This window comes from Cucurbita pepo, chromosome 5 (assembly GCF_057944985.1).
Source record: "Cucurbita pepo subsp. pepo isolate OVF chromosome 5, ASM5794498v1, whole genome shotgun sequence".
Classification (NCBI taxonomy): domain Eukaryota; kingdom Viridiplantae; phylum Streptophyta; class Magnoliopsida; order Cucurbitales; family Cucurbitaceae; genus Cucurbita; species Cucurbita pepo.
This window is the reverse complement of record NC_141802.1, coordinates 13,836,899-13,848,497: the sequence shown is the minus strand read 5'-3', so window position 1 is coordinate 13,848,497 and position 11,599 is coordinate 13,836,899. Positions and strand designations below refer to the sequence as shown.

Sequence of the window (11,599 nt, the reverse complement as noted above, 5' to 3'; positions counted from 1 at the left end):
TATTCTTTATTTAAAAAATACAGACATTCTTTTAAAAATTACAATATTATCCTTAAGTTTCATTAAATTCTCTAGTGTTTTATACAATCGTGACAAAAAAAAATTACACCTATTTTCTCGAAAACACTTCATTTTTTAGATAAATTCTCAAAATAAAAATAAAAATTTTTAAATATTTTTTAAATTTTCTTGACTATATATATTTTTAAAAGACGACAAAATATATATATATATATATATTAAATATTACAAAGAAAGCATAGCTAAGAGATTATTTAGCCAATCACCACCACCTTACAATATTCTTATTACATTGGGTAGAGATTAAATAAACACTAAAGAAGCTTTCAATATTTAAAGCTATGAAGCCTAAAAGAATTTGACATTCTAAAGCGATCAAACAAAGAAAGGGAACTTATCAGAAAACACTGAGTTCAACATCTTTTCCATCAAAATCTGATGCCTTATTAGCTTCTTTTTCGGCATCGGTGGTCGGGAAGAGAGGCGCTTCGAGCTCGGGAGGTTTCTGAAATATAACCCGACATGTTAGGAAATGGAAGCTTCTCATGAGCATGAGTGGAAAATAAAGCTCTCTTGAGATTAAGTTTGTAGTAGTTTACCATGCAACGAACGAGCGCCCAATTGATGCCTCGGAAGAACGGATGTCGTTTGATTTCATTAGCCCCTTGTTGAGAACCCAATCGAGTTTTGGGATCTCTTTGCAATAACCTGAAGATTAATTGCTTTGCATTGAGACTTGCCTGAAACACAACGTTTGAAAGTTTTCACATTATAGATTTGTATATGCTATCAGAAAGATCATGCGTTTGTAAGTAAGGAATACTATCTGCATTGGTATGAGACCTTTCAGAGAAACCAAAAGTAACGTCACGAGAGCTTATATTCAAAGTACACAATATCATATCATTATAGAGTTTCGTGGTTTCCTAATATCGAGCATCAAGACTTTGAAACTTGTTATAAATCTACTAATATTTTGCTCGGATCAAAAGTCCTTACCGATATACTTTTGGGAAATTTAAGATCCTTATGAAGAACGTTGGCAAAAGTCTTTTGCCTCGTCTTCCCCCTAAAGGGTGTGTATCCATAGAGCATCTCATATAGGAGGACACCTAAATTTTTAAACAATCCAAGAACATATATAAGCAATCAAAATCAAAATATAATCCTCAAAACATTTTCAATCAGATAAGAGCATCATGAAAATTACCCAAAGCCCACCAGTCCACTGCACTAGTATGGCCAGCCCCAGTGATGATTTCCTACAAAATTAGACCTCGACGATAACAATGATGTTGAACTTTACTGATCACACAACGTATAAAGGAACAAAGATTCTCGTGTTCAAATCATACGATCTAACATAGTGAAAATGAACAAATTTTAAAGTTCAAATATTTGTTATTTCGAGTCGTAGTTTGATCTTCTTATTTTAGATATGGAAAAGTATTTGCAAGTAGTACAAACCGGTGCTATGTACTCTTCAGTGCCGACGAATGAGTTCGATGCTCGCATAGGTTCAGCCATAAAGATCGGGGCCTGTTGAGATCTTGATTGTTTTTTCTTCTCATTCATCGTTGGAAACAAAAGCTGCAGATGGCAGAATTCACATCAAGAGAAGTTCTATAGCCAAAATGACTGATGATGAAAAATGGTTCCTAAATTATATCACAAGTATTTGGGAAACCTGAGGTTTGGAAGCAGTCAAACATGACAAGTCAAAATCCGTCAACGTCACGTGTCCGTCTCCCCGGAGTAGAACGTTCTCAGGCTTCAGATCTCTGTAAATTATCCCTTGACAATGAAGATACTCTAATGCAATGAGAACTTCAGCAGCATAAAACCTACATCCATCCACATTCACCGCACGTTACTAAGGCTCCGTTTCATAACCATTTCGTTTTTATCTTTGTGTTCAAAGTGTGGCTTGAGACAATGCAAAGAAACACAGAGAAGGAAGTAGTATTTATAAGCGAAGATTAGATCCCACATCAATTGGAAAGAGGAACAAGTGCCAGCGAGGACGCCGGGCACCGAAAAAGGTTGGATTGTGAGATCCCACATCGGTTTGGGAGGAGAACGAAGCATTTTTTATAAGAGTGTGGAAACCTCTTCCTAGCATACAGGTTTTAAAAATCTTGAAGGGAAGCCCAAAAAGGAAAGTTCAAAGATGACAATATCCGCTAGCAGTGGGCTTGAGCTTGGATTATTACGGTCAAGCTTTGGTTTAGTTTACCTTACAGCATCTTCCTTCAAAACCTTTGTAGGTTGTCTCTCCAAAAGCAGAAAGAGTTCTCCACCAGGGCAGTAATCAGTTATAAGACAAACATGTGTTTTTGTCTGAAAAACAAAGAAGAATAAGTCAACAGTCTGTCGTTTTAACAGCTGAAAGAAGTTGTGTTCTGTCCGCTGTCGACAATGTCGAAAATGTCGGTAACTTTCTAACCTGAAATGAAGCATATAACGCAGGAAGAAAAGGATGATCCAACTTGTCGAGTATTTCCCTCTCGGCGCAAGCTCTATGCACCTGTACAGCAAAACAGAACAGAGTTTTTTCTAAGACAAAGTAGAAGAAATTCATAGCCGAAGTTATAAATACTTTGCTTATCAAATGAAGCATTAAAAGAGAGATTTTTCAAAACCTTGTTGCGGTTAAGCATAACACCCTTGTCCATTGCCTTCATGGCAAAATACTGATCAGTCCCACACAGTTCTACTAAATGCACACTGCAGCCGACAACATAAACAAATGAAATAGTGACTTGTGGTCGCTTATTGATAAATATTGTAACAGCTTAAGCCCACTGCTAGTAGATATTGTCCGTTTGAGTCCGTTACGTATCGCCGTCAACCTCATGGTTTTAAAACTCGTCTACTAGGGAGGTTTTCACACCCTTATAAGAAATGTTTCGTTCCCCTCTCCAACCAATGTGGGATCTTACAAATATATACTAAACCAATAAGAATGTTAAAAATGTGATAGAAACAACACATACCTGCCAGTATCACCTGATCCCAAAGGTTTAACCGGCTTGAAATGTTTCAGTCCTATCTGTTCTCCACTGTCTAAAATCTGTACCATAAGAGGATAACTAACATTAGTCGACGAAAATGACAATAGCGAAAATTCAAGAAGAGATTATGCAACGAGCCCCATAGAGAAATCACAAGCATATGTACATATATTGCCTAAAAATGTGTGTAAATCTAGGAACGGGAAGACGTAATTCCACAAACACTACATCCGAGTTACAATTATTTGTGAGAATCTAGTCTTAGAAACCACGACTCTCCACGATGGTATGATATTATTCACTTTAAGTATAAGCTCTCATGGCTATGCTTTTGGTTTCCCAAAAGGCATCCTATGAATGGAGACAGTATTCCTTACTTATAAACCCATCATCAACTTCTTAATTAGCCAATGTGGGACTCCTCTCCCAACAATCCTCCCCTCGAACAAAGTACACCATCGTACCTCCCCTGAGGCCTATGAAGCCCTCGAACAGCCTCCCCTTAATCAAGGCTCGACTTCTTCTATGGAACCCTCAAACAAAGTACACAATTTGTCCGACACTTGAGTCACTTTTGACTACACCTTCTAGACTCAAAACTTCTTTGCTCGACATTTAAGGATTCTATTGACATGGTTAAGTTAAGAGCATGGCTCTGATACCATGTTAGAAACTACGACTCTCCACAATGATATGATATTGTCCATTTTGAGCATCAGCTCTCATGACTTTGCTTTTTGGTTTCCCCAAAAGGCCTCATACCAGGGGAGATAGTATTCCTTACTTATAAGCCCATGATCAACTCCTTAATTAGCCGATGTGGGACTCCTCTCCTAACAATTCTCAACATCTAATTTCAAGACGGCTCGAACTATTTACGATCCAATGGTAAAAATTCAAATTCAGGCAAAGAGGTGAAAATAAACTAAACATTACCTTCTTGAAAGCTTTCCAAGAAGCACTATCCTTTCTGTGAGGTTTTGGTTGGACCACTTTAGAATGATTTGCCCATAAATCTTCTGGTCTCTGTAGGTTGCAGAGATTTCTTGTCAGAAACTGAAACTTCAAATTGTTTCAAGAGATGTATACATGGATTTCACGTACCAAATTGGCATCGGGAAGTTCTCTAGCCGCCGTATCAATATTTTCAGCAGTTTCTTTTACCTGGCAAGTGGACAATCAATAAACAAGTCACAAGACCGTGAAATGCAGAAGAACCCTTCCAACAACACGCTTGGTTAAATGAAATACATGTCATTCTTTAGCATTTTTCTTGTGCAAAAGTAACATCTGACCAATTTTTCGCCCTCTTTTGCAGTAGTTTCCGATATGCAATTGCTTAGCGGTTCGACGTGCTGACTCCCGTCAAGTTGTACTCCAATAAAATACTGGACTTCTCCCTGTTTGCACAAGAAAGTATTTTTCTTTCAGCTCAAAAGTACAGTCATGTTCAAGTTCTATTCTTCAATCGATGTGGGACCCCCCAATCCACCCCTTCGGGACCTAGCGTTTTTGCTGGCACACGTCCACCCTTTCGGGGCTTAGCCTCCTCGCTGGCACATCGCCCGGTGTCTGACTCTGATACCATTTTGTAACGGCCAAAGCTCACCTCTAACAGATATTGTCCTCTTTGGGTTTTCCCTTTCGAGCTTCCTCTCAAGGTTTTTAAAACGCATCTGCTAGGGAGAGGTTTCCACACCCTTATAAAGGATGCTTCGTTCTCCTCCTCAACCGATGTGGAATCTCACACTCATCCATATAATACGAGATCTCGAAAGTTAAACGAGTTGATGTCTTCAGAAACGAGTACCTTCTGGTCACGCATAGGTTGTAGATGAAACAGATTCCAAAACTTCTTACCTGAATTGAGATTAAATAAGAAAAAGAAGTTCTAAATAACTTAAAAAAACATCACAGGAATTCAAGCATACCAGTTTTGGTGTAGTTAATAAGCTGCACTGTAACTTCAGCTTGGTTGTCAATTGCATCTCTTATTTTCTTGACAGTTGCTCGATCGGTTTCAGGACCTTGCAGGAACCTACAACATCCAGAATAGCAACAGATAGTGTAAGCTAAAATTTGGAAGCAGGGTTTTGTGAAGAGGAAGAAGCTTGAACATGCCTGCAATTTCTTCCCAAGATTTCTTCTCTACTGTACTCAGTCAGCTCCAGGAAGCTATCAGAAGCAAATATCTGAAATGAATAATGAACATTAAACTCCTACTTTCATTACATATGTGTTACTTAAAATCAAGACGGTAAGTGTAACAGCCCAACCCCACCGCTGGCAGATAGGTATGGTTGGACTTGGGCTTAATAGAAGTAAGAATCTTACAATGGGATTGTCGGGCAGTCTTGGATCGGTGATGACGAAGTTTTTCTCTATACGTTCGAGGGTGGTCGCTAAATCAATACCCTTCCTCATTTCCTTTTGTCTTACTTTGTCGTCTACGCTGTCTGGTCTCTCATCATCGTCGCTCTCATTATCATCGTCCGAACAATTTTCAATGTTGAAGCTTTCAGTATTCGAGTGACTTTTCCTCACAATCCTTAATAATAAGAAGACATTATATGAGAAACTTTGAATTTAGTCCATAAGAAAAGAAAAAAAAAAAAAAAAAAAAAAAACTGAAAATTATGTAGAATTTAAATAACATATTAAATCACCCCTATCATTATTTATTTGTGATTCTTATTTTAACTGTTAGAAAAATAAAATTAGTTAGCTTTTACTTTTTTTTATATAAATTAAATATTTCTAATTTTCATTTATTTTATATTTGTCTTCATATATTAATTGTACTCCACTTTTCACCAGAATCCGTACATATGAGAATTATTTTATTGTATTTAATTAATTTAAATAATCCAATATTTCAATTAATTCTACTAACTATTTTATATAACTAAGTTCATTTAAATTTATCTAATTAAAAAAATAACAAATTTCGTTAAGAATATTTGGTAAGAATCTAAGTTTATCTTCCTTCATTGGGGCCAACATCTTAGATGGCACACCATCCCTTTATTGAGGCCAACATCCTAGATGGCACACTACCCGAGTCTGAGTATGATATCGGGTTTGAGTATGATATCATTTGAATATTCTTCGTTCTTTACAAAAATTATAATGGGTGATTATAATAATATATATATATTATAATTTACCTAAAAAAAATAAAGAAAAAGAAATCGTACCCCATAAATGAACGACGGCTATACTTTTTGGGTTTGGTCTCCGGCAGCTCATTGATACGCTCCATCGACCTTCTACGTCGTCCAGTTGAAGCTGCTGCACTCTCTGACTTCCGCCTAACCATAGCCGCTTCAAGTCTATATGCCTCATCTCCGCCGTCGCCTCCGCCGCCACCGCCGCCGGATTTTCTTACTGACCGGCGGTTCGTAGATTCACTTAGAGCCCGTGGCCTAGATTCACTTACAGACACAGACCCAGGCATTTTCACCGCCTGCACAAGCTCCGCTACCGAACTGGTAGCCATATCCTTTTGACGGGCTGCAATGAAATTACCCAAATTGTATCTCAAAATTACCCAAATTCATATTTTACACTTAATTTTTTTTTAACAGCCAAATATATTTCTGACAAATGGATATTACATGTTCATGGAAAATATCAACAGATGTTGGAAGCTTCCATGGTGGGTTAAATTTCTCTCTTAATTGGGATAGAAACAAAAGTTTTAAAAGTTTCAGATTCAAACAGTAAAAATCATCTTCTTCTAATAAAAAGTTCATTTATTTATCTCTTCCAGACATATTTGCTCAATGGGCTACCTAACATCAAATTAAATTAGATGGCTCCAGGCTTTTGAATCGTGGGGTCCCAAAAGAAATCATGAATGCGACAAAGAACGAAAGGGAAGCAATAATACCATCATAACGAATCAACGATTCTGGCAAGCCATTAGGACGAACCATCTTATCTTTGAATCCCTCTGTGTGTTTGCTCACCTCTACTTGCATTCTGTCACATCCAGACTTCAAAATTATTAGATTAAGAACTTATTAGACATGAAAGTGAGCGTACGCTCGACCAAGAGGTTCGAGCTAAAAACGACCATAAAATCACTTAACCAACATTCTTCTTCCATCATAAATCACAGTCCATCAAAGATCAGAGGGTGAAGATTTCATCAGAGAAACAAAGACCCACATTCTATCACAATCAGCCATTGAATCAGTAGGGAAACTGACAAAGACAAGCACTCCAGTGGGCAAGACAATTAAAAGAAAAGTTGGTTGAAATTTATGGTTGGCATCATGTGATATGTTTTTGTAAGTTGTAGCACAGATCATATTCTTTCATTAAAACTGCTTGAATTTGGCATACCCATATGCTATAATCTTCCCTTCCTCAGACATAGATCTTACCCACAATGCCCCCTCCTTAATTCAAGGCTTTGGAATTATTTTCCCATAATTGAGTTCATTTCTCCCTCTCCGTAAACACACTCCCGTGACTTCATATCTGCATCACGTCCTACCAATGATAGCTATGTGACATCGAAAGCATCTCAATTTTCATCTTCCTGTTTTCATTACTATCACAACTTACATGCGTATGACACGACCTATATCACTTCGAAAGCTTTCTTTTACGATATCCAAGCCATCTTGTATGCACCTCGACTATTCTCATGAGACTATAAAGACATCTAAACTTGCTGTTCGTCTTAATTAACAAAACACTACATATCACAATCTACATGGGTACGACACGACCTATATGACTTCCAAAGCTTTCTTTTACTATATCCGTCGGTATTCAAGTCAGCTTGTATGCACCTCAACTATTCAAATGAGACTTTAAAGAGATCTAAATTTGTCGTTCATCTTAATTAACGAAATACTACATATTACAACCTACATGGTATGACACGACCTATATGACTTCGAAAGCTTTCTTTTACTATATCCGTCAGTATTCAAGTCAGCTTGTATGCACCTCGACTATTCTCACGAGACTTTAAAGATGTCTAAATTTGATGTTCGTCTTAATTAACAAAATACTATATATCACAACCTACATGGCACGACACGACCTATATAACTTCGAAAGCTTTCTTTTACTATATTCGTCAGTACAGCTAGCTTGTATACACCTCAACTATTCAAACGAGACTTAAAGAAATCTAAATTAGTTGTTCATATTAATTAACGAAATACTACATATTACAACCTACATAGTACGACATGTTCGAAAGCTTTCTTTTACGACATCCATCACTATTCAAGCACACTTGTATGCACCTCGACTATTCTCATGAGACTTTAAAGACATCTAAATTTGCTTTTCTTCTTAATTAACAAAATAATACTGTAATTGGAGTTTATGGCTTCAAAGGCATCTAAATTTACTAGCAGTTGGACCAGTATTATCAGCACAGAACAAACTCATTCGTGACATCAAGGAAAAGCTCTAAATCAAAGACTAGACAGGAAGAAAATGCAGTGAATTGAAAGGAAAAGACGAAGAAAAAACTGCAGAATTTCAAGGGGACCAATTGAAAGCACTAAAGAAACAGAGAAATAAAGAACTGACCCAATAAATTTGAGAACCTTGCCATCATCATCTTTGATAGGTGAAATAGTAAGCAAATTCCAAAACGGGGTCCCATCTTTCTTGTAATTCAACAACCTCCCACAGTAACTTGTCCCAGCTTGTAAAGCCTCTCGAATCTTGGCCACATCTTCTGGGTCTGTATCTGCACCCTGCAAAAATCGACTGCAAAAGCCACTCCAATTTAATCCCCACGGTCAAGAACGAACTGGGATTTGTTTTTTAAGAGTTTCTATCACCGACAGATTCTTCAATAAGAAACGTAATATGAACTATCTAAGAAAATATGCTGTTCTTATGAAATCTCATTCTCCAAGTTCAAGTTCTAGCCAGAATTTTGAACAGCTCTTCAATAATTTAGTACTTCTCTTCCTCAAACTGTCAATTTCTTTCTCAATCAGTATGTTTCCGTTTGCTACTTGAAATTGAAGATAGTTCAGAGCTCGAAACTGTTAATAAATGATGAATTCAAATATAAACGTATAGAAATTCGCTGGCTGCTTCTGCGATTTGAAATTGAAGCTTATTAAGAATTCCGTAAAAGGATGAATTCAACCATATAAATCGTTTCTGAAATAATGTCGTGTAGAATTTTTGTAACATTTAAAGTTGATATTAGAATTGAAACAGAAAAAATTGGGGGAAATGGCTTGAAGAAACTCACCAATTTCTTCCGATAACTTCCTTGGATGTATAGCCAGTCATCTTGAAGAATCCAGCACTGGCGTACATAATCGGATAATCAGGTTTCGTAGCATCAGAAACCACAAATGTTTGCTGAAATGTCGAGAGAGCGTCTTTCAAATCCTCAGAGACTCTCGGAAACCCTCTTTCTCTTCCCACATCGTCCGACATGTCGCCCGAACTCCGCCCCGAGTTATTCGAAGTTCTTCTCGAATTCTCCAGTTTGTTAATCGGTTCATCGCCGCCGGAAGTTCGAACTCCAACGCCCTGCGGTTTTCCAGTTTCCGTATCGGTTTTCAGTACCAATCCCCACTCGGCAGCACGTAAGGCGGCAGAGTCTACTTCGCCCGCTGATTTCGGCGGCGATTTGTCGCTGAGAATCGCCGAGATAGTCTTCTGAGCTTGTGGCGAGTTGGATTGTGGTGAAGCATTCGAATCCTTGAACGCCATCCATGACGTGATATCCTCGCCGGTCTTACTCGTCGGAACGGCGGCGAGTCTAGTGGAGTCAGACTCCGCACTGCTACGTGGCTCCACCCAATTGGACCACGTCGAGTTCGGGCGTGAAATGGAATTGATGGATCGCGACGTATAAGTGGCGGAGGGATTAAAAACCTCGAGCGATCCTCTTGAGTCCCGAGGAAATGGCGCGAGAGGCGACGACTTCGGCACCGGTTTTTCCAACGGCTCCATTAGCTCTCTGCATGAACATCTCAATATCAAAATATACAATTATATATATAATCATAAATTTCCTTACTTTCAAGCACTTCTGAACTTTATCCACTTCACTAAAAACACTAATTAATTAAACTAAGTCAGCCAAAATAAAAACCCTTTTTAAATAAAATAAATAAATAAATTCTTTAAAATATAATTTTTAATGTAAAGATAATTACAAAAGACACATTTAAAAAAAAAAAAAAATCAAAATTTCCTTAGGTCCAATCTCGATAGGATTGTTTTTACATTCGAGTCAATGTGATTGTGATTGTAAACAACTCATGAATCGAGACGACGACGTTTTATTGATCTGATGGCTTTGGAGGGTAGTGAGGTCATTTCATTCGTCGCAAACTCTCCACCACTTTGAGCGCTCTGAGCAATAGCACTCATGACTTTGATTTGGGCTTTCCCAAAATGACTCACACATAGTATTTTCGGATAATCATTTCATTCGTCCTTGAAGCGAGAGGCTGGACTCCTTTTTCTTTGTTCGACATTGAGTATTTTATTGACATAACTAAGTTTAGGGGCATGAAATTGTCTCCACAACAGTATGACATAAGCTCTCGTGACTTTGCTTTGGGCTTCCGACACATATATTTTGGAGGGTGGTATTGTAAAAATAAAATAGATTTAAATCCAGAAATGAAAAACGTACAAAAAGACAAAAGAAATAACATTTTTTTAAATTCCAGCTAGCTCGATGTCTCTGTGGTTCAGAATTTTTGCTCTCGCGGTTGTCGGGCAAATAAAATTTAAAGGTGTTGTGAAAAATAGGGAGACTGTGAGTCGTTGGGTCTGCCGACCAGTTCATTGAGCGCCCATTTGCCCTGTCTATCACCTTGCCCTGCTGCCGCCCCAGTCGGATTCTCTTTTTGGAGACTCCCCCACCACCTCTTTGCATCATTTTAGGAATTTTTCTCCTTTCGGATGTGTGGGTGTGACGGTCATGTTTGTCTAGGACGTGTTGTCTATGGCTACATACCCGTTCCAAACATCTCTTACATAGTTTTTACTATTTCATGTTGTGTCAATATAGGGTGTATGACTAGTCACCAAAATTATGTCTCCAGTTGTGTCAAGATATGACTAATCGTTAGTTCTTCCTACTTGAGTAACATTGTTTTCATTAATCGTTGTTGTTATCTAATAATTTTTAGCTTATAACATTGTTTTCAATATTGTTACTTACCTGTTCTAAAATATTTCTCTCAAACGTGATTCGAGGTTCAAGCATACACCGACGTTATCTATAAAATCTGAATTTCTCACAGCTAATTTGTTCACTGGGTTAGAATAAGTGTTACACAATCACTATCCCATTGCCACAAGAGTGCAAATGTGAGACCCGAAACATTTAGAAACCCGTGTAACATAAGGATCAAAACAATAAAATTGGAGGTTTGGAAGAGGACATTGTCCCATCTCTATGAGAAAAACAGGATTTGGTGTCGGATTCCATGTGGAGCCACAAATGACCCATAAATATCTAAAGAATCAAATGAAAATTACAATATTTTATCTTCAATTCCTTCATTATTGACACTTCGTTGTCCTAATAATCTCTCACATAT

General features: G+C 37.7%; 1 protein-coding gene across 2 annotated transcripts; it reads right to left on the bottom strand.

The window, feature by feature from the left end:
* Positions 1-246: 246 nt before the first annotated feature.
* On the bottom strand, positions 247-10,072 carry LOC111794399 (phototropin-1). 2 transcript variants are annotated; one of them, XM_023676381.2, is made up of 21 exons: positions 9,280-10,068; positions 8,598-8,780; positions 6,928-7,019; positions 6,233-6,548; positions 5,370-5,583; positions 5,157-5,227; positions 4,967-5,073; positions 4,846-4,895; positions 4,331-4,435; positions 4,140-4,199; positions 3,972-4,061; positions 3,018-3,094; positions 2,664-2,748; positions 2,468-2,548; positions 2,258-2,361; positions 1,709-1,865; positions 1,489-1,611; positions 1,232-1,283; positions 1,021-1,133; positions 621-761; positions 247-526 (listed from the first exon to the last, which is right to left on the bottom strand). In XM_023676381.2, the coding sequence occupies exons 1-21, from the start codon at positions 9,990-9,992 to the stop codon at positions 419-421; spliced, it is 3,042 nt and encodes a 1,013-aa protein (XP_023532149.2). In that variant the 5' UTR covers positions 9,993-10,068; the 3' UTR covers positions 247-418. The 2 variants fall into 2 exon arrangements, 1 of the variants encoding a protein (XP_023532149.2); XR_015421201.1 differs by lacking the exon at positions 1,021-1,133 and having other exon boundaries at positions 9,280-10,072.
* Between the last annotated feature and the right edge of the window lie 1,527 nt (positions 10,073-11,599).

Excerpts from the sequence above, each read along its gene's own strand:
- LOC111794399 (XM_023676381.2), bottom strand. The coding sequence starts at position 9,992 with ATGGAGCCGTTGGAAAAACCGGTGCCGAAGTCGTCGCCTCTCGCGCCA. Across the intron at positions 4,436-4,845 it reads AACCTATGCGTGACCAGAAG|GGAGAAGTCCAGTATTTTAT; the intron begins GTACTCGTTTCT and ends TTGTGCAAACAG. Across the intron at positions 3,095-3,971 it reads CTTGGAAAGCTTTCAAGAAG|ATTTTAGACAGTGGAGAACA; the intron begins GTAATGTTTAGT and ends CTTATGGTACAG.